The following is a 27237-nucleotide window of genomic DNA, read 5'->3' as shown; positions in this document are numbered from 1 at the left end:
GGGGGGCAAGGCCGGCATTCCCACGGCGCCGGGCGGGACCCTCGGGGGGGGGGGGCAAGGCCGGCATTCCCACGGCGCCGGGCGGGACCCTCGGGGGGGGGGGGGGGGGGGGGGGGGGGGGGGGGGGGGGGGGGGGGGGCAAGGCCGGCATTCCCACGGCGCCGGGCGGGACCCTCGGGGGGGGGGGGCAAGGCCGGCATTCCCATGGCGCCGGGCGGGACCCTCGGGGGGGGGCAAGGCCGGCATTCCCACGGCGCCGGGCGGGGCCCTCGGGAACTCCCCGGGCGAAAGGCCAGCCTGGGCGCTGGGTGCCACCCTTGCTTTCTGAGGGGCCTGCGTCAGCCCCTGGGGAGCTCCTGGATTGGGGACGAGGCAGCGGCGCTGAGGCTGGAGCCCTTGGTACCCAGAGCAAGGGGGCTCTCGGCGGCCAGCACGTCCTGCGTCCGGGAGGGCTGTCGGGCGGCGCTGGAGGACCCAGGCCCGGCGCGAGACGGAGCAGCTGGGGAAATTGTTCTCATGCGACTTGCTGTACGATTGTGAAGGCCAGGACTAGACCAGAGTTTAGAGACGCTAGATCATTTCCTGGAGGTTCGGTCCATAAAAGGCCATTAGCCGGGGGATAAAATGGTGTCCTTGGCCTCTGTGTCAGAGGCTGGAGAGGGATGGCAGGAGACAAATCGCTTGATCATTGTCTTCGTTCCCCCCCTCCGGGGCACCTGGCGCTGGCCACTGGGCAGACAGGACACTGGGCGAGATGGACCTTGGTCTGCCCCAGTCCGGCCGTTCTCATGTTCTTGTGATTTCCTCCGGCAACTTCTGCTCTGGCTGCACCAGCGTCGGCAGAGGCTTTTGAGCTGCCAGGCCACAGCCCGAGGCCGGGCGCCTGGAGGGTAGGTCGCGGACCGGAGCCCTGGTGGGTTTCGGGCGAGATCTCCGGGACGTTTGGGTTGGCCGCCTTCACTTGCCCATAGTCCTGAGCCGTGTGCGAGCAGGCGACAGGGTCTCCTGTGGTGCCGGAGGCTGATCCTGGCAGAAACCACCAGGGTGGGAGACCTCCTGGACTACGCCGGGGGGCTGGGTGGGCCCCTGAGCGCTCGCTCAGCGCGTGGGGCTCTCCACCCCCGAACTCCCTGCGCCTACTCCAGGAGGTGAAGGCGGCTTTGCCGTGGCACGCTCTCGACTTCCTGCAGCGAGCCCTACAAGAGGGGACGCCCAGCCCCCCCTGCAAGCCCCCGGCCCTTGTTATCGGGCCCCTGTTCTGCGGCCCCCCCGACTTCCCCACCTCTGGACCCCCAGCCGGCTGCCAGATTTGCAGCTAATCTGCTGCCGCACTGCGCCCAGGGAGCAGGCACACCTCGTGCTCCATTCGCCACGTTTCCTCCCCTCGTGTCCCGCCCCGGCACCAAGCGGCAGGACCATCGGATCTGGGGATTCTGCCCATCAGATCTCTGGGGGAGTCAAAATCTGCTTGTTTGAAGTCCAGGGTGTGTATTTACTGCTCTCTTTTCTTCCTTTGGTCAGGACCCTGAAATCGACCATCTCATGATCACTGGTGCCCAGGCTGTCACCCACCTCCACTTCCCCTACTAGTTCCTCCCTGTTTGTGAGCAGAAGGTGAAGCTGCGCACGGCCCCTGGTCGGATCCTTCAGCCCTTGTACCAAGAAGTTCTCCCCAACATTCTCCAAACACTTCCGGGATTGCCCGTGTGCTGCCGTGTTGGTCTCCCAACAGGTGTCAGGAAATGTGTTCCTCTGTCCCCATGTCCCCGTGTGCCTGTGTCCTGTGCCTGTGTCCCCGTGTCCCTGTGTCCCTGTGTCCCTGTGTCCCCATGTGCCTGTGTCCCCGTGTCCCTGTGTCCCCATGTCCCTGTGTCCCCATGTGCCTCTGTCCCCATGTCCCCGTGTGCCTGTGTCCTGTGCCTGTGTCCCCGTGTACCTGTGTCCTTGTGTCCCTGTGTCCCCATGTGCCTGTGTCCCCGTGTGCCTGTGTCCCCATGTCCCTGTGTCCCCATGTGCCTGTGTCCCCATGTCCCTGTGTGCCTGTGGCCTTGGCCTGTGCCTGTGTCCCCATGTCCCTGTGTCCCCGTGTGCCTGTGTTCCTCTGTTCCTGTGTCCTCTTGCCCCGTGTCCCTGTGTCCCCATGTCCCTGTGTCCTGTGCCTGTGTTCCTCTTGTCCCCGTGTCCCTGTGTCCCCGTGTCCCTGTGTCCCCATGTCCTGTGCCCGTGTTCCTCTGTCTGTGTCCTCTTGTCCCTGTGTCCTTGTGTTCCTTTGTCTCCGTATTCCTCTTGTCCTTGTGTCCCCGTGTGTCTGTGTCCTTGTGTCCCGGTGTGTCTGTGTGCCCTTGTCCCCGTGGCCCTGTGTGCTCGTGTTCCTCTGTCCCCGTGGCCCTGTGTTCCTCTGTCTCTGTGTTCTTGTGTCCCCGTGTGCCTGTGTCCTCGTGTCCCCATATGTCTGTGTGCCAGTGCCTTGTATGCCCATGTCCCCATGTCCCTGTGGCCCCGTGTCCCTGTGGCCCTGAGCTCAGCATGGGCCCCCATGCCCGGCTCCACCTGCAGAGTGCCTGTGTCCCCGTGTCCCCGTCCCTGTGTGTCCATGTTCCCATCTGCCCCTCCCTCATCTCAGTGACGCTGCAGCGAGGGGATTGGGGGGGTCGTGGGGGTGCCTCGCTGTGGAGACCCGGGACGGGGCTCACTGGGGGGTGCTGGGATCCCAGGAGACCAAGGCTGGTGGGTTCGTGCTTCACCTGGGGAGGGAAGATTTGCGGGGGGGGGAAACTGAGGCGGGGGTCGGGCAGAGGCTGGATCTGAGCTTGGAACCCCCCCGCACTGGGCTCAGCTCTGCCCCTAAGCAGCGGGCAGGGCGCCCTTGCACCGGGCCGCTGTGCTGTGTGTCATGGCCCCTGCACTGCCCGCGGCTGCCTCGGCGCGGGGAAACCCGGCGTGACCAGCCCGGCCTTAAACACCCCGGAGACCCGCCCCCGCCTCCCCCTCCCCCTTCCCCTCTCCCGCCTCGTTTCCCGGAATCGGCCCCGGCGCCGGCTGCTGCTTTCGGTTTCCAGCCGCCCGGCCCAGCGCGTCCCCCGCCCAGTCCCCCCCGCGCCCGGAGCCCGGACCCGAGCGCCCTGCCCCCTCCCGCCGGAGCCGCTTCGTCCCCCGCCGCTCCCGGACTGGCCGGGCTGCCCCGAGCCGGAGAGACGCGGCCCCGCTGAGCGACCAGCCCCGGTAAGCGACCCGGCTCTGCCGCTGCGCGGCCCTGGTCCCAGCTCCCCTCTAACCGCTGCACCCCACTGCCCCCCCGGAGCCGGGAGAGATCCCCCTGTAACCACTGCACCCCACTGCCCCCCCGGAGCCGGGAGAGATCCCCCTGTAACCGCTGCACCCCACTGCCCCCCCGGAGCCGGGAGAGATCCCCCTGTAACCACTGCACCCCACTGCCCTCCCGGAGCCAGGAGAGATCCCCCTGTAACCGCTGCACCCCACTGCCCTCCCGGAGCCGGGGGGAGATCCCCCTATAACCACTGCACCCCACTGCCCCCCCGGAGCCGGGAGAGATCCCCCTGTAACCACTGCACCCCACTGCCCCCCCGGAGCCGGGAGAGATCCCCCTGTAACCACTGCACCCCACTGCCCTCCCGGAGCCGGGGGGAGATCCCCCTATAACCACTGCACCCCACTGCCCCCCCGGAGCCGGGAGAGATCCCCCTGTAACCACTGCACCCCACTGCCCCCCCGGAGCCGGGAGAGATCCCCCTGTAACCACTGCACCCCACTGCCCTCCCGGAGCCGGGGGGAGATCCCCCTATAACCACTGCACCCCACTGCCCTCCCGGAGCCAGGAGAGATCCCCCTGTAACCGCTGCACCCCACTGCCCTCCCGGAGCCAGGAGAGATCCCCCTGTAACCGCTGCACCCCACTGCCTTCCCGGAGCCGGGAGAGATCCCCCTGTAACCGCTGCACCCCACTGCCCTCCCGGAGCCGGGAGAGATCCCCCTGTAACCGCTGCACCCCACTGCCCCCCCGGAGCCGGGAGAGATCCCCCTGTAACCACTGCACCCCACTGCCCCCCCGGAGCCGGGAGAGATCCCCCTGTAACCACTGCACCCCACTGCCCCCCCGGAGCCGGGAGAGATCCCCCTGTAACCACTGCACCCCACTGCCCCCCCGGAGCCGGGAGAGATCCCCCTGTAACCGCTGCACCCCACTGCCCTCCCGGAGCCGGGAGAGATCCCCCTGTAACCACTGCACCCCACTGCCTTCCCGGAGCCGGGAGAGATCCCCCTGTAACCGCTGCACCCCACTGCCCTCCCGGAGCCAGGAGAGATCCCCCTGTAACCGCTGCACCCCACTGCCCTGCCGGAGCCGGGAGAGATCCCCCTGTAACCGCTGCATCCCACTGCCCTCCCGGAGCCAGGAGAGATCCCCCTCTAACCACTGCACCCCACTGCCCTCCCGGAGCCAGGAGAGATCCCCCTGTAACCGCTGCACCCCACTGCCCTCCCGGAGCCGGGAGAGATCCCCCTGTAACCGCTGCACCCCACTGCCCTGCCGGAGCCGGGAGAGATCCCCCTGTAACCGCTGCACCCCACTGCCCTCCCGGAGCCAGGAGAGATCCCCCTCTAACCACTGCACCCCACTGCCCTCCCGGAGCCAGGAGAGATCCCCCTGTAACCGCTGCACCCCACTGCCCCCCCGGAGCCGGGAGAGATCCCCCTGTAACCACTGCACCCCACTGCCCCCCCGGAGCCGGGAGAGATCCCCCTGTAACCGCTGCACCCCACTGCCCTCCCGGAGCCGGGAGAGATCCCCCTGTAACCACTGCACCCCACTGCCTTCCCGGAGCCGGGAGAGATCCCCCTGTAACCGCTGCACCCCACTGCCCTCCCGGAGCCAGGAGAGATCCCCCTGTAACTGCTGCACCCCACTGCCCTGCCGGAGCCGGGAGAGATCCCCCTGTAACCGCTGCACCCCACTGCCCTCCCGGAGCCAGGAGAGATCCCCCTCTAACCACTGCACCCCACTGCCCTCCCGGAGCCAGGAGAGATCCCCCTGTAACCGCTGCACCCCACTGCCCTCCCGGAGCCGGGAGAGATCCCCCTGTAACCGCTGCACCCCACTGCCCTGCCGGAGCCGGGAGAGATCCCCCTGTAACCGCTGCACCCCACTGCCCTCCCGGAGCCAGGAGAGATCCCCCTCTAACCACTGCACCCCACTGCCCTCCCGGAGCCAGGAGAGATCCCCCTGTAACCGCTGCACCCCACTGCCCCCCCGGAGCCGGGAGAGATCCCCCTGTAACCGCTGCACCCCACTGCCCTCCCGGAGCCAGGAGAGATCCCCCTGTAACCGCTGCACCCCACTGCCCCCCCGGAGCCGGGAGAGATCCCCCTGTAACCGCTGCACCCCACTGCCCTCCCGGAGCCAGGAGAGATCCCCCTGTAACCGCTGCACCCCACTGCCCCCCTGGAGCCGGGGGAGATCCCCCTGTAACCGCTGCACCCCACTGCCCCCCCGGAGCCGGGAGAGATCCCCCTGTAACCGCTGCACCCCACTGCCTTCCCGGAGCCAGGAGAGATCCCCCTGTAACCGCTGCACCCCACTGCCCTCCCGGAGCCAGGAGAGATCCCCCTGTAACCGCTGCACCCCACTGCCCCCCCGGAGCCGGGAGAGATCCCCCTGTAACCACTGCACCCCACTGCCCCCCCGGAGCCGGGAGAGATCCCCCTCTAACCACTGCACCCCACTGCCCTCCCGGAGCCGGGGAGAGATCCCCCTCTAACCACTGCACCCCACTGTCCTCCCGGAACCAGGAGAGATCCCCCTGTAACCACTGCACCCCACTGCCCTCCCGGAGCCGGGAGAGATCCCCCTCTAACCGCTGCACCCCACTGCCCTCCCGGAGCCGGGAGAGATCCCCCTCTAACCGCTGCACCCCACTGTCCTCCCGGAGCCAGGAGAGATCCCCCTGTAACCGCTGCACCCCACTGCCCCCCCGGAGCCGGGAGAGATCCCCCTGTAACCGCTGCACCCCACTGCCCTCCCGGAGCCAGGAGAGATCCCCCTGTAACCGCTGCACCCCACTGCCCCCCCAGAGCCGGGAGAGATCCCCCTGTAACCGCTGCACCCCACTGCCCTCCCGGAGCCAGGAGAGATCCCCCTGTAACCGCTGCACCCCACTGCCCCCCCGGAGCCGGGAGAGCTCCCCCTCTAACTGCTGCACCCCACTGCCCTCCCGGAGCCGGGAGAGATCCCCCTGTAACCGCTGCACCCCACTGCCCTCCTGGAGCCGGGAGAGATCCCCCTGTAACCGCTGCACCCCACTGCCCTTCCGGAGCCGGGGGGAGATCCCCCTGTAACCACTGCACCCCACTGCCCTCCCGGAGCCGGGAGAGATCCCCCTCTAATCGCTGCACCCCACTGCCCTCCCGGAGCCGGGAGAGATCCCCCTCTAATCGCTGCACCCCACTGCCCTCCCGGACCCAGGAGGGAAGCCAGGAGTCTTGGTGCCCAGCTCCCCTGTAACCACTGCACCCCACTGCTCTCCCGGAGCCGGGAGGGATCCCCCTGTAACCACTGCACCTCACTGCCCTCCCGGAGTCGGGAGGGATCCCCCTGTAACCACTGCACCTCACTGCCCTCCCGGAGCCGGGAGAAATCCCCCTGTAACCGCTGCACCCCACTGCCCTCCCGGAGCCAGGAGAGATCCCCCTCTAACCACTGCACCCCACTGCCCTCCCGGAGCCGGGAGAGATCCCCCTGTAACCACTGCACCCCACTGCCCTCCCGGAGCTGGGAGAGATCCCCCTGTAACCACTGCATCCCACTGCCCTCCCGGAGCCGGGAGAGATCCCCCTGTAACCGCTGCACCCCACTGCCCTCCCGGAGCCGGGAGAGATCCCCCTGTAACCGCTGCACCCCACTGCCCTCCCGGAGCCGGGAGAGATCCCCCTGTAACCGCTGCACCCCACTGCCCTCCCAGAGCCGGGAGAGATCCCCCTGTAACCGCTGCACCCCACTGCCCTCCCGGAGCCGGGAGAGATCCCCCTGTAACCGCTGCACCCCACTGCCCTCCCAGAGCCGGGAGAGATCCCCCTGTAACCGCTGCACCCCACTGCCCTCCCGGAGCCAGGAGAGATCCCCCTGTAACCGCTGCACCCCACTGTCCTCCCGGAGCCAGGAGCGACCCAGTAATCCTGGTTCCTGGCTCCCCTGTAACCACTGCACCCCACTGCCCTCCCAGAGCCGGGAGAGATCCCCCTGTAACCGCTGCACCCCACTGCCCTCCCGGAGCCAGGAGAGATCCCCCTGTAACCGCTGCACCCCACTGCCCTCCCGGAGCCAGGAGCGACCCAGTAATCCTGGTTCCTGGCTCCCCTGTAACCACTGCACCCCACTGCTCTCCCGGAGCCGGGAGGGATCCCCCTCTAACCGCTGCACCCCACTGCCCTCCCAGAGCCAGGAGCGACCCAGTAATCCAGGTTCCTGGCTCCCCTCTAACCACTGCACCCCACTGCTCTCCTGGAGGTGGGGGATGACCCAGCTGTCCTGGCTCCAGGGCCGTCTCGCCCTCGTGGCTCCGTTGGCGTCCTCGATGCCCAGGCCCGCGGGCGGCGGGCGGCTCCCTGCGTCTGGGGGCGGGACGGGCACCGGCTGGGGCTGGCTGTTCCGCCCGCTCCCTGCCGGCCTCGGGGCGTTTCCACGGGGCCTGGCGGGGGTTGGACTCCAGCTCTGGCCCCCGTTCCCCGTGCAGGGTCCCCGCTGCTCGTGCCGCCATGGAGGGGCCCGTGTGCCTGGTGGGGAACGGGGCGGACGGGGAGCTGCAGGTGAACCCCGCGGCGCTGGCCATCCTGCGCCCCCTCGCCCAGCCCGTGGTGGTGGTGTCCATCGTGGGGCTGTACCGCACCGGCAAGTCCTACCTCATGAACCGCCTGGCCGGCCAGCAGCGAGGTGAGCGCCTCCCACCCCTCCCCGGGGAGCCAGGGGGCCGGGGCGCCCGGCGCTGGGTCTCACCCGCCTCTGCCCCCAGGCTTCTCGCTGGGCGCCACGGTGCAGTCGCACACCAAGGGCATCTGGATGTGGGTCCTGCCCCACCCCCGCCGGGCCGGCCACGCCCTGGTGCTGCTGGACACCGAGGGGCTGGGCGACGTGGAGAAGGTGAGTGGGGGGGGGGCTGGAGGAAGGGGCCCTGCAGCCCCTGCCCGGGGACAGATTCCCAGCCCCCAAGCCCAGGGGGAGGGCCCCGCCCTGCACCCCTGCAGAGTCCCCGCTTGGGCAGCCCCCTCCTGCCCTGGGCCGGGCGCCTGTCTCAGATCCGACCCCTCCGTGCCCAGGGCGACACCAAGAACGACACGTGGATCTTCTCCCTGGCCGTGCTGCTCAGCAGCACCCTGGTCTACAACAGCAAAGGGACCATCGACCAGTACGCCCTGGAGCAGCTGCAGTATCCTTGCTGGAGGGGGTCACGGGCTGTGGGTCTGGGGGGCGTTCCCGGGGCGGGGCCGAGAGTCCTGGGGACTGTGGGGCTGGTACCCCTGTTCCCTCTCATGTTCCCATCCACGTGTGGAATAACTGTTGTGACGTGCACCGAGGCCGGGGCGGACGTGCACCAGCGGGAGAAACACAAACCCAGCCGTGGGCGCCCGGCTAATCACCCGGGCGGCAGGGGACTCGCTCCTGGGCGGCCGCACCAGCTCGCGGGGAACCCTGGGGGGAGCCCCCCGTTCAGTCCCACGGGTGGTAGGGCCCAGGTCTGGCCCCAGTTTGAGTCCTCAGCCCCCGGCCCAGCTTCGTGTCGGAGCTGACGGACCACATCAAGGTGAAGGCGCAGGCCGGGGACGAGGGGGAGGACACGGAGTTCGTCCGCTTCTTCCCCGGCTTCGTCTGGGCCGTGCGGGATTTCACGCTGGCGCTGGAGATCGACGGGCAGCAGGTGACGGAGGATCAGTACCTGGAGCACGCGCTGGCCCTGAAGAAAGGTGAGTTGGGGTGTGGTGGTACGTCGGGGTTCCCCCACCTCCTGCACCCCCTAGTGGCACGAACAGACTCCCCCAGCCAGTAGAACAGAGGGAGTTTATCACTTCTCCCGGGCACAGCCCAGCACAGATGTAATGTGGTTCCAGGGCAGGCCTAGGATGCCTCAGCCCCCTTGAGATGGGGGAGCCTGGGCCCCTAAATCCCAGCCCCCTGCCTAGGCTGCTTCCTTCATCATTCCCAACAGAAACTACCCAACTCTCCTCCAGCGCTGCCCCCCAGCCAGGGGTGACCTCCGCTCCTTCCTTTGTCTCTCCCCCTGGGAGGTAACTGGTCGGACAGGTTGGGAGCCCCTTGCATAATGACTCATCCCCTGTCCTGCTGGGCCCTGCTACAAACAGCCCCCAGCGGAGGTCCCCCACAGCCCCAGCCTAGCAACCAGCAAGGTACCAACACTAGGTCACACGGAGTCAGGCTGGTGTGCTGTCCCCTCACGGCTCCCCCACCTCCGATCAGAGCCACGGGCCCATCTACCCCGGGGTCCTGCCTGCCGCCCCTGGGAATGGAGCCCCACCCACTCTACAAACACCTGCCCCAGGGAGCCAGCGCTGGAGGAGCCACGTGATGGATCTAAGCAGATGGGACGTGCCCAGAGCACGGGGCCCATCCTGGGCAAGGTCGCCCGACCGGCGCCGGAGCGATCCCTGGCAGGGGCGAAGGGAGCGTCTGCCAGCGGCTCCGAGCGCTGCACCCGCCGCCGGCTCCCAGCTCCGGGGAGGCCCCAGCTCCCAAGGGGCCGGCCCACACGTGGGGTGGGGAACGCCGCGGGGCAGGCGCCGTTTCGCAGGCTGGGGGGTTCTTTGTCCAAACGCGCGTGAACCGGCTGCTGCCGACGCTCGTGTCCCTGGCGCCCGAGCGGGGCCTTTCCAGCTCTCCAGTGCGCCGGAGCCTTTCGCGCTGCACCGGGCGGAGCTGAGCCCCCGGGCGCTGGGACCGGCCCGGCCCCAGGGCTGTTCCGTGCCCAGGCGGCTCTAGCCCGTCCCCTTGGCTCCCCGCAGGCGCGGGCCGGAAGGTGATGGAGTACAACCTGCCGCGGCAGTGCATCTGCAACTTCTTCCCCACCCGCAAGTGCTTCCTCTTCGTCCAGCCGGCGGCGGGGCAGGACATGGGCCGCCTGGACTCGCTGCCCCCCAGCGCCCTGGACCCGCGCTTCCTGGAGCAGACCCGCCGCTTCTGCGACTACGTCTTCCAGCACGCCCAGGCCAAGACGCTGAAAGGCGGGATCCCGCTCGACGGACACAGTACGTCCCGGCCGCGCCGACAGACCCCGGCCCAGGGCTGAGCCGGGGGCCCGGGCCGGGGGGGCATTTCCCTGCACACGGGGGCTGTTTGCAGAGAGCAGGGGGCAGGTGTGGGGCCATGCAGCCACCTGTGGGGCAGGGAGGCCCTGGGGCCTGGGTCTCTCCCTTTGGCCTGTCTGGTGGCTGCCCCCTTGCCCGGCACAGCAGGGGTGGGACTGGAGCCCCCAGAGCCGGGAGCAGGAGCTGTTACCCCTGGAGCTAGAGAGACGAGGGTCCCCTCGCTCAGGTGCCCTGTGGATGGGCAAGGGGCACCTGTAACACGCCCACCACACACCTGCAACACACCAACAACACCCATCACACACCCATCATCCTCCCTTCACACCTGCCTCACACCCACAACACCCATCGCACACCCATCATCCTCCCTTCACACCTGCCTCACACCCGCAACACCCATCGCACACCCATCATCCTCCCTTCACACCTGCCTCACACCCACAACACCCATCGCACACCCATCATCCTCCCTTCACACCTGCCTCACACCCACAACACCCATCGCACACCCATCATCCTCCCTTCACACCTGCCTCACACCCGCAACACCCATCACACACCCATCATCCTCCCTTCACACTTGCCTCACACCCGCAACACCCATCGCACACCCATCATCCTCCCTTCACACCTGCCTCACACCCGCAACACCCATCGCACACCCATCATCCTCCCTTAACACACCTGCCTCACACCCGCAACACCCATCACACACCCATCATCCTCCCTTCACACCTGCCTCACACCCACAACACCCATCGCACACCCATCATCCTCCCTTCACACCTGCAACACACCCACAACACCCATCGCACACCCATCATCCTCCCTTCACACCTGCAACACACCCACAACACCCATCGCACACCCATCATCCTCCCTTCACACCTGCCACACACCCACAACACCCATCACACACCCATCATCCTCCCTTCACACCTGCCTCACACCCACAACACCCATCACACACCCATCATCCTCCCTTCACACACCTGCAACACACCCACAACACCCATCACACACCCATCATCCTCCCTTAACACACCTGCCTCACACCCACAACACCCATCACACACCCATCATCCTCCCTTCACACACCTGCAACACACCCACAACACCCATCACACACCCATCATCCTCCCATAACACACCTGCAACACACCCACAACACCCATCACACACCCATCATCCTCCCTTCACACCTGCCTCACACCCACAACACCCATCGCACACCCATCATCCTCCCTTCACACCTGCAACACACCCACAACACCCATCGCACACCCATCATCCTCCCTTCACACCTGCCACATACCCACAACACCCATCACACACCCATCATCCTCCCTTCACACCTGCCTCACACCCACAACACCCATCACACACCCATCATCCTCCCTTCACACCTGCCTCACACCCACAACACCCATCACACACCCATCATCCTCCTTTAACACACCTGCCTCACACCCACAACACCCATCACACACCCATCATCCTCCCTTCACACCTGCCTCACACCCACAACACCCATCACACACCCATCATCCTCCCTTCACACCTGCCTCACACCCACAACACCCATCACACACCCATCATCCTCCTTTAACACACCTGCCTCACACCCACAACACCCATCACACACCCATCATCCTCCCATAACACACCTGCCACACACCCGCAACACCCATCGCACACCCATCATCCTCCCTTAACACACCTGCCTCACACCCACAACACCCATCACACAGCCATCATCCTCCCTTAACACACCTGCCACACACCCATCACACACCCATCGCACACCCATCATCCTCCCTTAACACACCTGCCTCACACCCACAACACCCATCACACCCCCATCATCCTCCCTTAACACACCTGCCACGCACCCACAACACCCATCGCACACCCATCATCCTCCCTTAACACACCTGCCACACACCCATCACACACCCATCGCACACCCATCATCCTCCCTTAACACACCTGCCTCACACCCACAACACCCATCACACCCCCATCATCCTCCCTTAACACACCTGCCACGCACCCACAACACCCATCGCACACCCATCATCCTCCCTTAACACACCTGCCTCACACCCACAACACCCATCACACCCCCATCATCCTCCCTTAACACACCTGCCACGCACCCACAACACCCATCACACCCCCATCATCCTCCCTTAACACACCTGCCTCACACCCGCAACACCCATCACACACCCATCATCCTCCCATAACACACCTGCCACACACCCACAACACCCATCGCACCCCCATCATCCTTCCTTAACACACCTGCCTCACACCCACAACACCCATCGCACACCCATCATCCTCCCATAACACACCTGCCTCATACCCTCACACACCCACAACACCCATCGCACATCCATCATTCTCCCATAATACACCTGCCTCACACCCTCACACACCCACAACACCCATCACACACCCATCATCCTCCCTTAACACACCTGCCACACACCCACAACACCCATCGCACACCCATCATCCTCCCATAACACACCTGCCACACACCCTCACACACTGAGCTGTGGCTGCAGCAGCCTTGTAGCGGGGCTGGAAACGGGGTTCTCCAGCATTTTGGGTCCTCCTGCGCCCGGCGTCGGATTGGGACGGGCGAGGCTCCCGCCCGGGCGGTCTGCGGGTGAAGGGCCCGGCCGCGGCCCGGCTCAGAGGATGCTCGTTCCCAGCCGCTGGTGGTTCGAATCCCGGACGGGCCCCGTTGGGCTGGGGTCTCCCGAGCTACAAGCAGGAGCCGCCCAGCCCCTGGGGGTCGACACGCTCCCCACGGGGCGCCAGGCGCTGTGCAGACGCATCGTCCCCTCCCCCCAGGGTTCAGCTCCTTGGTGCAGAGCTACGTGGACACCATCCGCAGCGGGCGGGTGCCCTGCCTGGACAACGCGGTGACGGCCTTGGCCGCCATCGAGAACGAGGGGGCGCTCCAGGACGCGCTGGCGCACTACGAGGCCGGGATGGTGGCGCTGCCGCTGCCGGCCGGGCTGGGCGAGCTCTCGGAGGCGCACGGGGCGTGCGAGGCGGGCGCCCTCCAGCTCTTCATGCAGCGCTCCTTCAAGGACGAGGGCCAGGCCTTCCAGAAGCGGCTGGTGGTAGGTGGGGGCGTCCCGGCCAGGGCAGTGCTGCTGGGGGGATCTGCACCCAGGGGCTCGCTGGGCACCCGTGGGGGGCAGGGCCCTTTATGCCGCTTGCTGCACGGGTACCGGCCAATCCCGGGTGACCTGACTGGTCTGTAGACCCTTGGCTCTCCCATCCCTCGACGGGCCACGGAGCCCTTGGCTCTCCCATCCCCCGACGGGCCACGGAGCCCTTGGCTCTCCCATCCCCCGACGGGCCACGGAGCCCTTGGCTCTCCCATCCCCCGACGGGCCACGGAGCCCTTGGCTTTCCCATCCCCCGACGGGCCACGGAGCCCTTGGCTCTTCCATCCCCCGACGGGCCACGGAGCCCTTGGCTCTCCTATCCCCCGACGGGCCACGGAGCCCTTGGCTCTCCCATCCCCCGACGGGCCACGGAGCCCTTGGCTCTCCCATCCCCCGACGGGCCACGGAGCCCTTGGCTCTCCCATCCCCCGACGGGCCACGGAGCCCTTGGCTCTCCCATCCCCCGACGGGCCACGGAGCCCTTGGCTCTCCCATCCCCCGACGGGCCAGGGAGCCCTTGGCTCTCCCATCCCCCGACGGGCCACGGAGCCCTTGGCTCTCCCATCGCCCGACGGGCCACGGAGCCCTTGGCTCTCCCATCCCCCGACGGGCCACGGAGCCCTTGGCTCTCCCATCGCCCGACGGGCCACAGAGCCCTTGGCTCTCCCATCCCTTGATGCTCCAGTGGTCTCCGGCCAGGTGCAGGCCCCAGCCAGAGGAGGCAAGAGGGCTCCGGAGCCCAGCCTGGCTCGGCTCTGCAATGACCTTTCTCCCGTTCCCTGCCCAGGCCGGGCTATCGGAGCGCTACGCAGAGATCCTGGCCAACAACGAGGCCGTGTCGGAGCAGACCTGCCGGGCCCTGCTGGACGAGCTCTCGGCTGCCATGCGGCAGAACCTCAGCGCCGGGGTCTACTCCCAGCCCGGCGGGTACCAGGCCTATACCAGGGACCAGAACCTGGTGGTGCAGAATTATCGGGAGAAGCCCAACAAAGGGGTCAAGGTGAGTGGCTGAAAGTGGCTCCCCCCACCCAGTTACACAGCCAGCGCGGCTCCCCGGGAAGGAGCTGGATCCCTCTCCGGCTCATCCCCACCAGCAGGAGTTGTGGAGCCAGGAATCCCACAAAGACCCTTGGTCACCGAGCTGCTTTGCCGAGCGGGATGGTGCTGTGGGCCCAATCCCCATCCTTCCCTTGACTGCGATGGGCTTGGGCCCAGGCCCCGCGTGAACAGAGACCTGGCCCCTGGTGAAATGGTGTCGTGTGGTCATCGGTTCTCAGCTGCCTGGGATCCCTGTGGTCAGCTGGTCCGACCTCCCACGTAGCACAGGGCCTAGGGCAGCCCAGGCAGGATTCCAGTGTGAACAGGAGCAGGTCTCATAGAGAAACACCCCACATACCCCATGAGGAGAGAGACTTGGCAGCTCCACTCCACCCGCTCGCTTGTTACCTCACTCGGCCCCTCTCCTCCCGGTCGCTTGTTACCTCACTCGGCCCCTCTCCTCCCGGTCGCTTGTTACCTCACTCGGCCCCTCTCCACCCGGTCGCTTGTTACCTCACTCGGCCCCTCTCCACCCGGTCGCTTGTTACCTCACTCGGCCCCTCTCCTCCCGGTCGCTTGTTACCTCACTCGGCCCCTCTCCACCCGGTCGCTTGTTACCTCACTCGGCCCCTCTCCTCCCGGTCGCTTGTTACCTCACTCGGCCCCTCTCCTCCCGGTCGCTTGTTACCTCACTCGGCCCCTCTCCACCCGGTCGCTTGTTTCCTCACTCGGCCCCTCTCCTCCCGGTCGCTTGTTACCTCACTCGGCCCCTCTCCACCCGGTCGCTTGTTACCTCACTCGGCCCCTCTCCACCCGGTCGCTTGTTTCCTCACTCGGCCCCTCTCCTCCCGGTCGCTTGTTTCCTCACTCGGCCCCTCTCCACCCGGTCGCTTGTTACCTCACTCGGCCCCTCTCCTCCCGGTCGCTTGTTTCCTCACTCGGCCCCACTCCACCCGGTCGCTTGTTACCTCACTCGGCCCCTCTCCTCCCGGTCGCTTGTTACCTCACTCGGCCCCTCTCCTCCCGGTCGCTTGTTACCTCACTCGGCCCCTCTCCTCCCGGTCGCTTGTTACCTCACTCGGCCCCTCTCCACCCGGTCGCTTGTTACCTCACTCGGCCCCTCTCCACCCGGTCGCTTGTTACCTCACTCGGCCCCTCTCCTCCCGGTCGCTTGTTTCCTCACTCGGCCCCTCTCCACCCGGTCGCTTGTTACCTCACTCGGCCCCTCTCCTCCCAGTCGCTTGTTTCCTCACTCGGCCCCACTCCACCCGGTCGCTTGTTACCTCACTCGGCCCCTCTCCTCCCGGTCGCTTGTTACCTCACTCGGCCCCTCTCCTCCCGGTCGCTTGTTACCTCACTCGGCCCCTCTCCACCCGCTCGCTTGTTTCCTCACTCGGCCCCTCTCCACCCGGTCGCTTGTTACCTCACTCGGCCCCTCTCCTCCCGGTCGCTTGTTACCTCACTCGGCCCCTCTCCTCCCGGTCGCTTGTTACCTCACTCGGCCCCTCTCCACCCGGTCGCTTGTTTCCTCACTCGGCCCCTCTCCACCCGGTCGCTTGTTACCTCACTCGGCCCCTCTCCACCCGGTCGCTTGTTTCCTCACTCGGCCCCTCTCCTCCCGGTCGCTTGTTACCTCACTCGGCCCCTCTCCTCCCGGTCGCTTGTTACCTCACACGGCCCCTCTCCTCCCGGTCGCTTGTTTCCTCACTCGGCCCCTCTCCACCCGGTCGCTTGCTTCCTCACTCGGCCCCTCTCCACCCGGTCGCTTGCTTCCTCACTCGGCCCCTCTCCTCCCGGTCGCTTGTTTCCTCACTCGGCCCCTCTCCACCCGGTTGCTTGTTCCCTCACTCGGCCCCTCTCCTCCCGGTCGCTTGTTTCCTCACTCGGCCCCTCTCCACCCGGTCGCTTGTTTCCTCACTCGGCCCCTCTCCTCCCGGTTGCTTGTTCCCTCACTCGGCCCCTCTCCACCCGGTCGCTTGTTTCCTCACTCGGCCCCTCTCCTCCCGGTCGCTTGTTACCTCACTCGGCCCCTCTCCTCCCGGTCGCTTGTTCCCTCACTTGGCCCCTCTCCTCCCGGTCGCTTGTTTCCTCACTCGGCCCCTCTCCACCCGGTCGCTTGTTACCTCACTCGGCCCCTCTCCACCCGGTCGCTTGTTTCCTCACTCGGCCCCTCTCCTCCCGGTCGCTTGTTACCTCACTCGGCCCCTCTCCTCCCGGTCGCTTGTTACCTCACTCGGCCCCTCTCCACCCGGTCGCTTGTTACCTCACTCGGCCCCTCTCCACCCGGTCGCTTGTTACCTCACTCGGCCCCTCTCCACCCGGTCGCTTGTTACCTCACTCGGCCCCTCTCCACCCGGTCGCTTGTTACCTCACTCGGCCCCTCTCCTCCCGGTCGCTTGTTTCCTCACTCGGCCCCTCTCCACCCGGTCGCTTGTTACCTCACTCGGCCCCTCTCCTCCCGGTCGCTTGTTACCTCACTCGGCCCCTCTCCACCCGGTCGCTTGTTACCTCACTCGGCCCCTCTCCTCCCGGTCGCTTGTTACCTCACTCGGCCCCTCTCCACCCGGTCGCTTGTTTCCTCACTCGGCCCCTCTCCTCCCGGTCGCTTGTTACCTCACTCGGCCCCTCTCCTCCCGGTCGCTTGTTACCTCACTCGGCCCCTCTCCTCCCGGTCGCTTGTTACCTCACTCGGCCCCTCTCCACCCGGTCGCTTGTTTCCTCACTCGGCCCCTCTCCTCCCGGTCGCTTGTTTCCTCACTCGGCCCCTCTCCACCCGGTCGCTTGTTTCCTCACTCGGCCCCTCTCCTCCCGGTCGCTTGTTTCCTCACTCGGCCCCTCTCCTCCCGGTCGCTTGTTTCCTCACTCGGCCCCTCTCCTCCCGGTCGCTTGTTTCCTCACTCGGCCCCTCTCCTCCCGGTCGCTTGTTTCCTCACTCGGCCCCTCTCCACCCGGTCGCTTGTTTCCTCACTCGGCCCCTCTCCACCCGGTCGCTTGTTTCCTCACTCGGCCCCTCTCCACCCGGTCGCTTGTTTCCTCACTCGGCCCCTCTCCTCCCGGTCGCTTGTTTCCTCACTCGGCCCCTCTCCACCCGGTCGCTTGTTTCCTCACTCGGCCCCTCTCCACCCGGTCGCTTGTTTCCTCACTCGGCCCCTCTCCACCCGGTCGCTTGTTTCCTCACTCGGCCCCTCTCCTCCCGGTCGCTTGTTACTTCACTCGGCCCCTCTCCACCCGGTCGCTTGTTACCTCACTCGGCCCCTCTCCACCCGGTCGCTTGTTTCCTCACTCGGCCCCTCTCCTCCCAGTCGCTTGTTACCTCACTCGGCCCCTCTCCACCCGGTCGCTTGTTTCCTCACTCGGCCCCTCTCCACCCGGTTGCTTGTTTCCTCACTCGGCCCCTCTCCTCCCGGTCGCTTGTTTCCTCACTCGGCCCCTCTCCACCCGGTCGCTTGTTACCTCACTCGGCCCCTCTCCTCCCGGTCGCTTGTTTCCTCCCTCGGCCCCTCTCCTCCCGGTCGCTTGTTTCCTCACTCGGCCCCTCTCCACCCGGTCGCTTGTTTCCTCACTCGGCCCCTCTCCACCCGGTCGCTTGTTTCCTCACTCGGCCCCTCTCCACCCGGTCGCTTGTTTCCTCACTCGGCCCCTCTCCTCCCGGTCGCTTGTTTCCTCACTCGGCCCCTCTCCTCCCGGTCGCTTGTTTCCTCACTCGGCCCCTCTCCACCCGGTCGCTTGTTTCCTCACTCGGCCCCTCTCCACCCGGTCGCTTGTTTCCTCACTCGGCCCCTCTCCTCCCGGTCGCTTGTTTCCTCACTCGGCCCCTCTCCTCCCGGTCGCTTGCTTCCTCACTCGGCCCCTCTCCTCCCGGTCGCTTGTTCCCTCACTCGGCCCCTCTCCACCCGGTCGCTTGTTCCCTCACTCGGCCCCTCTCCACCCGGTCGCTTGCTTCCTCACTCGGCCCCTCTCCACCCGGTCGCTTGTTCCCTCACTCGGCCCCTCTCCACCCGGTCGCTTGCTTCCTCACTCGGCCCCTCTCCTCCCGGTCGCTTGCTTCCTCACTCGGCCCCTCTCCACCCGGTCGCTTGTTTCCTCACTCGGCCCCTCTCCACCCGGTCGCTTGCTTTCTCACTCGGCTTGGACGCCCCACCAGGAGCCCACCAAAGCAGGAGCAAATCTCCGTGCCTTGCGATTGCTCCTCCACTGACGGGATGAGCTGCAGATGTGGGATCAGCCGCTGCAGCTCAGCTCCCATCTCTGCGCCCCTGACTCTAGCCCCTACGATCCCTTTCCTTTCATGGGGGACATTTAGCCCTAAGGTGAAATAAAGGCCCCTTGTGGGGCACGCTCCCTTGGAAAAGGAGGGAGCTCATCTGCATATTGATGAGAGCTCCTGAATAATCCAGTGGGTGGGTCTCTGGCCCCAGGCGGAGGAGGCGCTGGAGCAGTTCCTGGCCAGTAAGAAGGCGGAGGCTGAGGCCGTGCTGAGGGCCGACAACCTGCTGACGGAGGCGGAGAAGCAAGTGGCGGGTGAGATCCCCCGAGCGAGCCGCTGCCCCTCCCCTTTGCAGCAGGACAGAGCGGTGCTGCTGCAGCGGGTCTGTGCAGCACCTGGCGCCGCAGGGCCTGGGCCGGGAATTGCACAGCTCGCAAATAACCTTGAGGTCCCACGCTGCTGAGCATCTCTTGGCCAGACTCCCTGCACCCCCAGCAAACACCTTGGGTCTCCTCCCAGCCCCCTTGTTTAGAGACACCTGCGTCTCCCATTCCAGTGCTCTGCATGCCCCCACTGTGCTCCCAGGGCTCTGCCTGCCCCCCACTGTGCTCCCAGGGCTCTGCCTGCCCCCCACTGTGCTCCCAGGGCTCTGCGTGCCCCCACTGTGCTCCCAGGGCTCTGCATGCCCCCACTGTGCTCCCAGGGCTCTGCCTGCCCCCCACTGTGCTCCCAGGGCTCTGCGTGCCGCCACTGTGCTCCCAGGGCTCTGCCTGCCCCCCACTGTGCTCCCAGGGCTCTGCGTGCCCCCACTGTGCTCCCAGGGCTCTGCCTGCCCCCCACTGTGCTCCCAGGGCTCTGCATGCCCCCTACTTGCCCCACAGCAGGCTCTGCATGCCCCCCACTGTGCTCCCAGGGCTCTGCCTGCCCCCCACTGTGCTCCCAGGGCTCTGCATGCCCCCACTGTGCTCCCAGGGCTCTGCGTGCCCCCCACTGTGCTCCCAGGGCTCTGCATGCCCCCCACTGTGCTCCCATGGCTCTGCATGCCCCCACTGTGCTCCCAGGGCTCTGCGTGCCCCCCACTGTGCTCCCAGGGCTCTGCCTGCCCCCCACTGTGCTCCCAGGGCTCTGCATGCCCCCCACTGTGCTCCCAGGGCTCTGCGTGCCCCCCACGCCCAGGGGTTCTGAGGGTCCCCACCCAAACTGCCCCTCAAGCTATGGTCAGACAGGACCCACGTGGGGATGCTGGTGGCAGCGTTCGCTCTGTGTCAGACCCCCCAAGTCTGGGCTCCGCTCCGGGCTGGTGGGGGGGATTGTGCCTCTACCCCCTGGCTTGCCCCCCCAGAGGAGAAGCAGAAGGCCGAGATGCTGGAGCAGCAGCAGAAGGCGGCGCTGGAGAAGCAGCTGCAGGCGGAGCAGCTGCTGAAGGACGAGGAGCGCAGCCACCAGGAGAGCGTGAGGCAGCTGGAGGCCAAGCTGGCGGAGGAGCTGGCCAGCGCCCGGCAGGAGGCGGAGCGGGCGCTGGCGAGCAAGATGAAGGAGCAGGAGGCCTTGCTGCAGAAGGGCTTTGCGGAGAAAGCCCGGCTGATGGAGGAGGAGATCTCGGGCCTGCGGCGGGAGATCGGCTCCACCAGCACGAGCGAGTTTGTGTCGCGCGTCATCAGCACCATCGGGGAAGGGCTGAAAGCCGTCACCAGTGTGGCTGATTACTTGAGATCCCGGCGCCAGCAGGGAAGGGCGCCGAGCAAGCCCAGCAAACCCCAGACTCGAAAGTAGCCGGGCCCCTGGGGGTCCCCTCGGCAGCAGGTCGCACGCACGCTGCTCTCTGCGCAACGCAAAGCTTTGCGGACTCAATCCTGCCACCAGCCAGCCCCCCGGTGGTAACACAGGGCGGGGGCACAGGGCCCCTGGGTTCGGTCCCCCGTGCTGGGAGGGGAGCGGAGTCCAGTGGTTAGAGTGGAGCCAAAACGTAGCACGTTAGGGTTGTAGCGGGTCATTCCGAGGACGGTAACAGGTCCTGTGTGGTGACTGGCTCGTAAGCTTGAGATGACTGGTTCCCCCGCCAGCCGCCCTTCCTGATGAGCAGGCGGGTCTGCGGCGCCTTCGCCCAGGGCTCTGGGTGGTGTCACCGGCCGGTCTTGCCACTTGGCAGCGTTGCAGACCAAGTCGTGCCTCCTGCGGCATCGCAAACTCCCCCGTGTCAGAGCCCGGGGCCGTTTCTTCAGTCGCTTGTGACGGCACGTCGGGGCCCCCGACCCTGCCCCCCCGTCCGTGCCTCTCCGCCGGCCGGTCGAGTCGAAGGTTGATTGGTTCCCTGAGATACAGTGCAGGGTAGGATCGATGGTGACGTAGGAGCCAGGGCAGAGCCTTAGACCTTTTGGGGGGAGGGGTTCACAGGCCCCTGAACCCCCCTGTACTGGACTTAGTCTGCTCCCTTCATGCTTGCCCCAGCCAAGACTAAAGCAACCCCCAGCAACTGGTCCCGGAGTCCCCAGGCAGCTCCACTTCCTGCACCCTCCTGCTCCCAGACCCAAGGGGAATCTTTTGTCACCTTGTCCCCAGGAGGTGACAGTGAGTCATGTCTGGCTGCTCCCCCCTCATGCAGAGAGCGGGGGGGGAACTGAGGTACCCCCCCCACCCATCCCCACACTCTACAGCAGTGACCGTAACAGCCCCCCAACTATGGGATAGCTCCAGAGCTCTTGCTGACCCAGTATCTGGCCTGTTGGGAGTGGGGTGGGTGTTGGGGGTCCGTGGGGCATCCAGCCTGGGACTCTGAGAGGCAGGCAGGGGCCCCCAAGAGTGAGCCACAGCCAGACGCGTGGGGCAGCCCGGCAGTAGCCAGCAGAGGGGATCTGTGGGACGCTCCGAGAGCAGCGCCGCTGAGGGGTTAGCGCTGGCTGCGTGACGCAGCAAACCCCAGACGTGGGGGGTTTGGCCACAGAACAGGCCCAGCCCGGCGGCGCCTCGGGGTGTCGGATCCGACCGGCAGGGCCCAGCTCCCCCGCGTGCTCCGTCCAGCCGGCCACTGGCCTGGCTCCAGCCACGGCAGACGGGGAGCGACCGGCTGCTGCTGCTTTTCCTGTGGCATTTTCAATAAACGCGCCTGTTGCCCCCCCGGAAAAGGGCCCGTGTGCTTCTTACAGGCCTGGCAAGAGCAGGTCGGTGGGGGCAGGGCGCCTGGGTTCTCGCCCCAGCTCCTGCGCTGTTCCCCTGTGGAGCACTGGTCCTGCCTCAGTTTCCCCTCCCGTGAATCAGGGCCCGTCCCGCGGGGAGGACAGACGGTGTCTGGTAGGTGCTGAGCCGCTGGCGCTGTCCCTGGGCACGGTGTTAACCCTGCGTGGCCCTTTGGCCGTGGAAAGGCCACCCCGCTCGCGGGGCCCTCCTCCCACCGGTGCAGGGAGGGGCCTCCGGGTGTCTAGGGAGAGGCAGCTGTGGGGGCGTCTCCTTCCTGGCTCAGCACGCTGGGTTAGGTCACCCCCCAGCCAGCTCGCCAAGGCCTGGGCCCCCGCACCGCGCCCCCTGCGCCCGGCAGCCCCTGCCCGGGTCTGTCAACCACAGCTCCCACGTCCCCCGGTCGCCTCCCGCCACCGCGACCCCAAACCCGCAGGGCCCAGGGGCCGCTGGACTCCCCCCTGCCGGGGCCCGTCCTGCCTCCTCCGTCAGCCCCAGCGCCTCCGCCCGGGACCCCCCTTACGCCCCGCGGCTCCTCTCCCAGCCGGCTCTGCTCCTCCTCCCGCCCCGTTCTGCACCCACATTTCACCAACTTGTCTCCCGGTGCTGTGTGTGTGTGTGTCCCTGTGCACCCAGTGCTCGGTGTGTGTGTGTGTCCCTGTGCACCCTGGGCTCGGTATGTGTGTGTGTGTCCGTGTGTCCCTGTGCACCCAGTTCTGTGTGTGTGTGTGTCCCTGTGCACCCAGTTCTGTGTGTCCGTGTGTCCCTGTGCACCCAGTGCTCTGTGTGTGTGTGTCCCTGTGCACCCAGTTCTGTGTGTCCGTGTGTCCCTGTGCACCCAGTGCTCTGTGTGTGTGTGTGTCCGTGTGCACCCAGTTCTCTCTGTGTGTGTGTGTGTCCCTGTGCACCCAGTGCTCTGTGTGTGTGTGTGTCCCTGTGCACCCAGTGCTCTGTGTGTGTGTGTCCCTGTGCACCCGGTGCTTCGTGTGTGTGTGTGTGTGTGTGTGTCCCTGTGCACCCGGTGCTTCGTGTGTGTGTGTGTGTGTGTGTGTCCCTGTGCACCCAGTGCTCGGTGTGTGTGTGTGTCCCTGTGCACCCTGGGCTCGGTATGTGTGTGTGTGTGTGTGTCCGTGTGTCCCTGTGCACCCAGTTCTGTGTGTGTGTGTGTCCCTGTGCACCCAGTGCTCTGTGTGTGTGTGTCCCTGTGCACCCAGTTCTGTGTCCGTGTGTCCCTGTGCACCCAGTGCTCTGTGTGTGTGTGTCCCTGTGCACCCAGTTCTGTGTGTCCGTGTGTCCCTGTGCACCCAGTGCTCTGTGTGTGTGTGTCCCTGTGCACCCAGTGCTCTGTGTGTGTGTCCCTGTGCACCCAGTTCTGTGTGTCCGTGTGTCCCTGTGCACCCAGTGCTCTGTGTGTGTGTGTCCGTGTGCACCCAGTGCTCTGTGTGTGTGTGTCCCTGCACCCAGTGTGTGTATTTGTGCCGTGTAACCCTGTGCACCTGCTGCTGTGTGTGTGTCTCCCTGCTCCCCCTGCTGCAGGGACAGAGCCCTTCCAGACCCAGCGGTGTCACAAGCTGTGTTAAAGTACACGTTGTTATAGCTTCCCGGGGGCCCCAGGGCCCACTGGCGAAGGGGGCGTGGTACAGGGGTGTTATGGGGCGATCCGAGCCGGCCTGGGGCGAGCCAGCCCAGCAGGAGGCGAGGGGCCGGGCGGAGCAGCCTGCTCCGTCTCCGGGCCTTGGCTCTGGGGGTCCTGGGTCCCGTGTTCCGCTGCAGCCTCCCGGCCAGGCTGGTTCGATCTCGCGCCCCCGCCCGCGCGGCGTGAACCGGAGCCGGGGCAGGGTCAGTCCCAGGTCCCGGCTGTGGATGGAGACTCATTGCGGTTCCCAGCAGCCAGGCCCGGCTGGGATGGAGTTTGCCCCGCACGCGGCTCCCACGCCCCAGCCCCGGCAGCGGCCCTTCCTGCTTCCAGTTTCCGCGAGGCACCGTGGCCACGTGGCCAGAGTGTCAGGCCCGACCCTGGAGCCGAGGTGGGGGAGGGGCGCGTTTGTTGGGCCCCGTCCCCGAGCTGTCGCGAGCTCAGAGGGCCCGATCCCGGGGGACCGAGCTGACACGGACCAGCACCCCCCAGCGTGGGGCTGGCTGTGGGGGGAGCCCAGGGCTGGGCTGCGCTCGGAAAGCTGCAGGTGTCCGGCGTCTCGGTCGCCCCCGAGTGCCGCAGGGGCTGTTCGGGGGCTGGTTGGTGAAGCCAATGATCCACCCAAGCCTCCCGCCTGGGGACCCCCGGCCCCGCATCACCTGCCTGCGTGGGGCCCAGTGGAGAACCCCCAGTCCGCCCACACGGCTGAGCCCCGGGGTGGTGTGCCCGTGGGATACACCTAACCCTGCCTCAGTTTCCTCCGGTCACCCGTCCTTGCACCCCCTCCAGCAACACCGGCGGGGGGCAGGGCTCCTGCAAACCTGTCTCCCCAGACAGCCGGCTGCCCCCCCCCCCAAGGCCCAGCCCCGTCCCCCGGTCAGTCTGTAGCTCGGCCCTGCCTCTGGCGTCGGCGTTCACGGGTGGGGAGGGCGACTCGGGGGCCCCTGCGGGTGGGACTCAGCCCTTGGGGTGCCTGTGGGGGAGGGGAGCATTTAGCCCTTGCTCTATGGGGCGGTGTCACACCCAGGCCCCACATGACACCGGCCTCGGGGCAGAGCGACGGTGAATTCCTGGAACGGCCGCTGCACCCGCTGCTTTCAGTTTCCATCTGACACCGAGCTGCGTGCACGGCGGGCGGGTCGCGCCTCACAGGCGCTTGCTCACAAGGGAGCCGTGCGGGCCCCTCGCACGCGGGCGTTTGCGGGGCACAGCGCCACCTGGCAGGAGACACGCCAGCCGTGCCTCGCACGGGGCCTGTGCACCAGGAGGGGGCCTCAGAAGTGCCCGGGGCGCCCGGCAGTTCCCGGCCGGAGGATGGGCCCAGCTGGGAAGGTCCGTCAGGCCGGACAGACGCTTCCCAAAGCTGGCGGTGCGCGTGGGCTGCCCACGGCTCCGCCGCCCCGCAGCTCTGGAGACACGCGTGGTCCTGCACTGCGCCGGGCGCCGGCTCACAGCGCTCACGCGCCTGCCCCACCCACCGCGCTTCAGTGACCTGCCTGGCTCCCCTGCTTCAGGAGGGGCGCGGTCACACATGCTGGTACGCATGCATGCCAGTACACACACACACACACACACACACACACACACATGCTGGTACGCATGCATGCCAGTACACACACACACACACACGCTGGTACGCATGCATGCCAGTACACACACACACACACACACACACACACACACACACACACACACATATGCTGGTACGCATGCATGCCAGTACACACACACACACACACACACATGCTGGTACGCATGCATGCCAGTACACACACACACACACACACACACACGCTGGTACGCATGCATGCCAGTACACACACACACACACACACACACACACACACACACACACACACACACGCTGGTACGCATGCATGCCAGTATACACACACACACACACACACGCTGGTACGCATGCATGCCAGTACACACACACACACACACACACATGCTGGTACGCATGCATGCCAGTACACACACACACACACACACACACACACACACACACACGCTGGTACGCATGCATGCCAGTATACACACACACACACACACACACGCTGGTACGCATGCATGCCAGTACACACACACACACACACACACACACACACACACACGCTGGTACGCATGCACGCACGCACACACACACACACGCACACGCTGGTACGCATGCATGCCAGTACACACACACACACACACACACACACACACACATGCTGGTACAAATACATACATTCCAGTACACACACACACACACACACACATGCTGGTACAAATACATACATTCCAGTATACACACACACACACACACACACACACACACACACACGTGCTGGTACAAATACATACATTCCAGTACACACACACACACACACACACACACACACACACACACATGCTGGTACAAATACATACATTCCAGTACACACACACACACACACATATGCTGGTACAAATACATACATTCCAGTACACACACACACACACACACACACACACACACACATGCTGGTACAAATACATACATTCCAGTACACACACACACACACACACACATGCTGGTACAAATACATACATTCCAGTACACACACACACACACACACAGACACACACGCTGGTACAAATACATACATTCCAGTATATACACATACACACGCTGGTACGCATGCATGCCGGTATACACACTCACATGCCAGTACACACACACACACACTCCGGTACATCTCCCTCCCGCCACACACACTTTGGTAAACACACACACACTCCAGTACACACCCTTATCCCCCACACACTCTCCCCCCAGTACACACACACACTCTGGTACACACACCCCCAGTACACACGTGCACGCACACCCCCTCTTTCTCTCTCTGCTACACAAAGCCGCAGAGAAGAGCCATTCAGCCAACACCTCCCACGCCAGCGCCCCCTGCCCTGCCCTGCCCCGCCCCTTCCACCCCTTCAGTCCTGTCTGTGCCTTCTGCCCCTTTGCCTGCCCCCGGCCTCCCTGTTCTGCCCCTCGCCCCATATGCCTCCTTTCCTCGCCTTCCCTCCTCCAGCCCCCCTCCTGGACCCCGCTGTAAAGAACTTGGGCAGCCGTCTGTGCCAGGGCGCCGCACCGGGTGGGGCAGGGGGACGCGGGACCAGGACTCTAGTGAGGCTTTTGACAGGGTCTCGCACGCCCCTCGCACCAATGCACGAGGCCCATCCAGCCGGGCCGGGGCTGCCCCAGGCGGGCGCAGAACCAGCTGGGGAGCCGGTCCCAGAGTCACTGGCGGGTCCCAGCCAGGCCGGGCGGGCAGAGCAGGGGGATCCGCCGGGCCTGGGGGGGCCGGTTCTGTTCAGTATCTTCAGCGGCGAGTTCGCTGTCGGCAGAGACGCGTCTCGTTTGCAGCTGATCCCCAGCCGGGGGGGATTCGGACCAGTGCAAAGTGCTGCACGGCGGGGGGGCCGACCCGGCACAGGGTGGAAGCGACTGGCCAGGGAGGACCCTGCAGAAGGGCTCGGGGGGGGGGGGGCCCACAAGCTAAACATGCGTCAACAGGGCGATGCTGTTGCAAAACAAGCCAAGGTGAGTCTGGGCGGCGTGAGCAGACACGCTGTGAGCCAGACACGAGGCCTCGTTCTCCCTCGGCTCTGCACGGATCAGGCCTCAGTTGTGTCCA

The 27237-nt window shown here is 66.2% G+C and overlaps 1 protein-coding gene across 2 annotated transcripts; it reads left to right on the top strand.

Annotated features, from left to right (window-relative positions):
- Window positions 1-212: 212 nt before the first annotated feature.
- LOC112547317 (guanylate-binding protein 3-like) lies at window positions 213-21887 on the top strand. 2 transcript variants are annotated; one of them, XM_075916048.2, is made up of 10 exons: window positions 213-1732; window positions 7746-7942; window positions 8022-8149; window positions 8326-8435; window positions 8780-8970; window positions 10024-10266; window positions 13195-13469; window positions 14308-14520; window positions 18977-19079; window positions 20108-21887. In XM_075916048.2, exons 2-10 carry the CDS (start codon window positions 7768-7770, stop codon window positions 20536-20538), a joined length of 1869 nt encoding a protein of 622 aa, XP_075772163.2. In that variant the 5' UTR covers window positions 213-1732; window positions 7746-7767; the 3' UTR covers window positions 20539-21887. The 2 variants fall into 2 exon arrangements, with proteins under 2 accessions (XP_075772163.2, XP_075772162.2); XM_075916047.2 differs by lacking the exon at window positions 213-1732 and adding an exon at window positions 3089-3222.
- The last annotated feature ends 5350 nt before the right edge of the window (window positions 21888-27237 follow it).

Source organism: Pelodiscus sinensis, chromosome 22, assembly GCF_052426305.1.
Source record: "Pelodiscus sinensis isolate ZL-2025 chromosome 22, ASM5242630v1, whole genome shotgun sequence".
NCBI classification, from domain to species: domain Eukaryota; kingdom Metazoa; phylum Chordata; order Testudines; family Trionychidae; genus Pelodiscus; species Pelodiscus sinensis.
The sequence above is the reverse complement of the archived record's forward strand: the minus strand, read 5'-3'. Positions and strand labels throughout refer to the sequence as shown.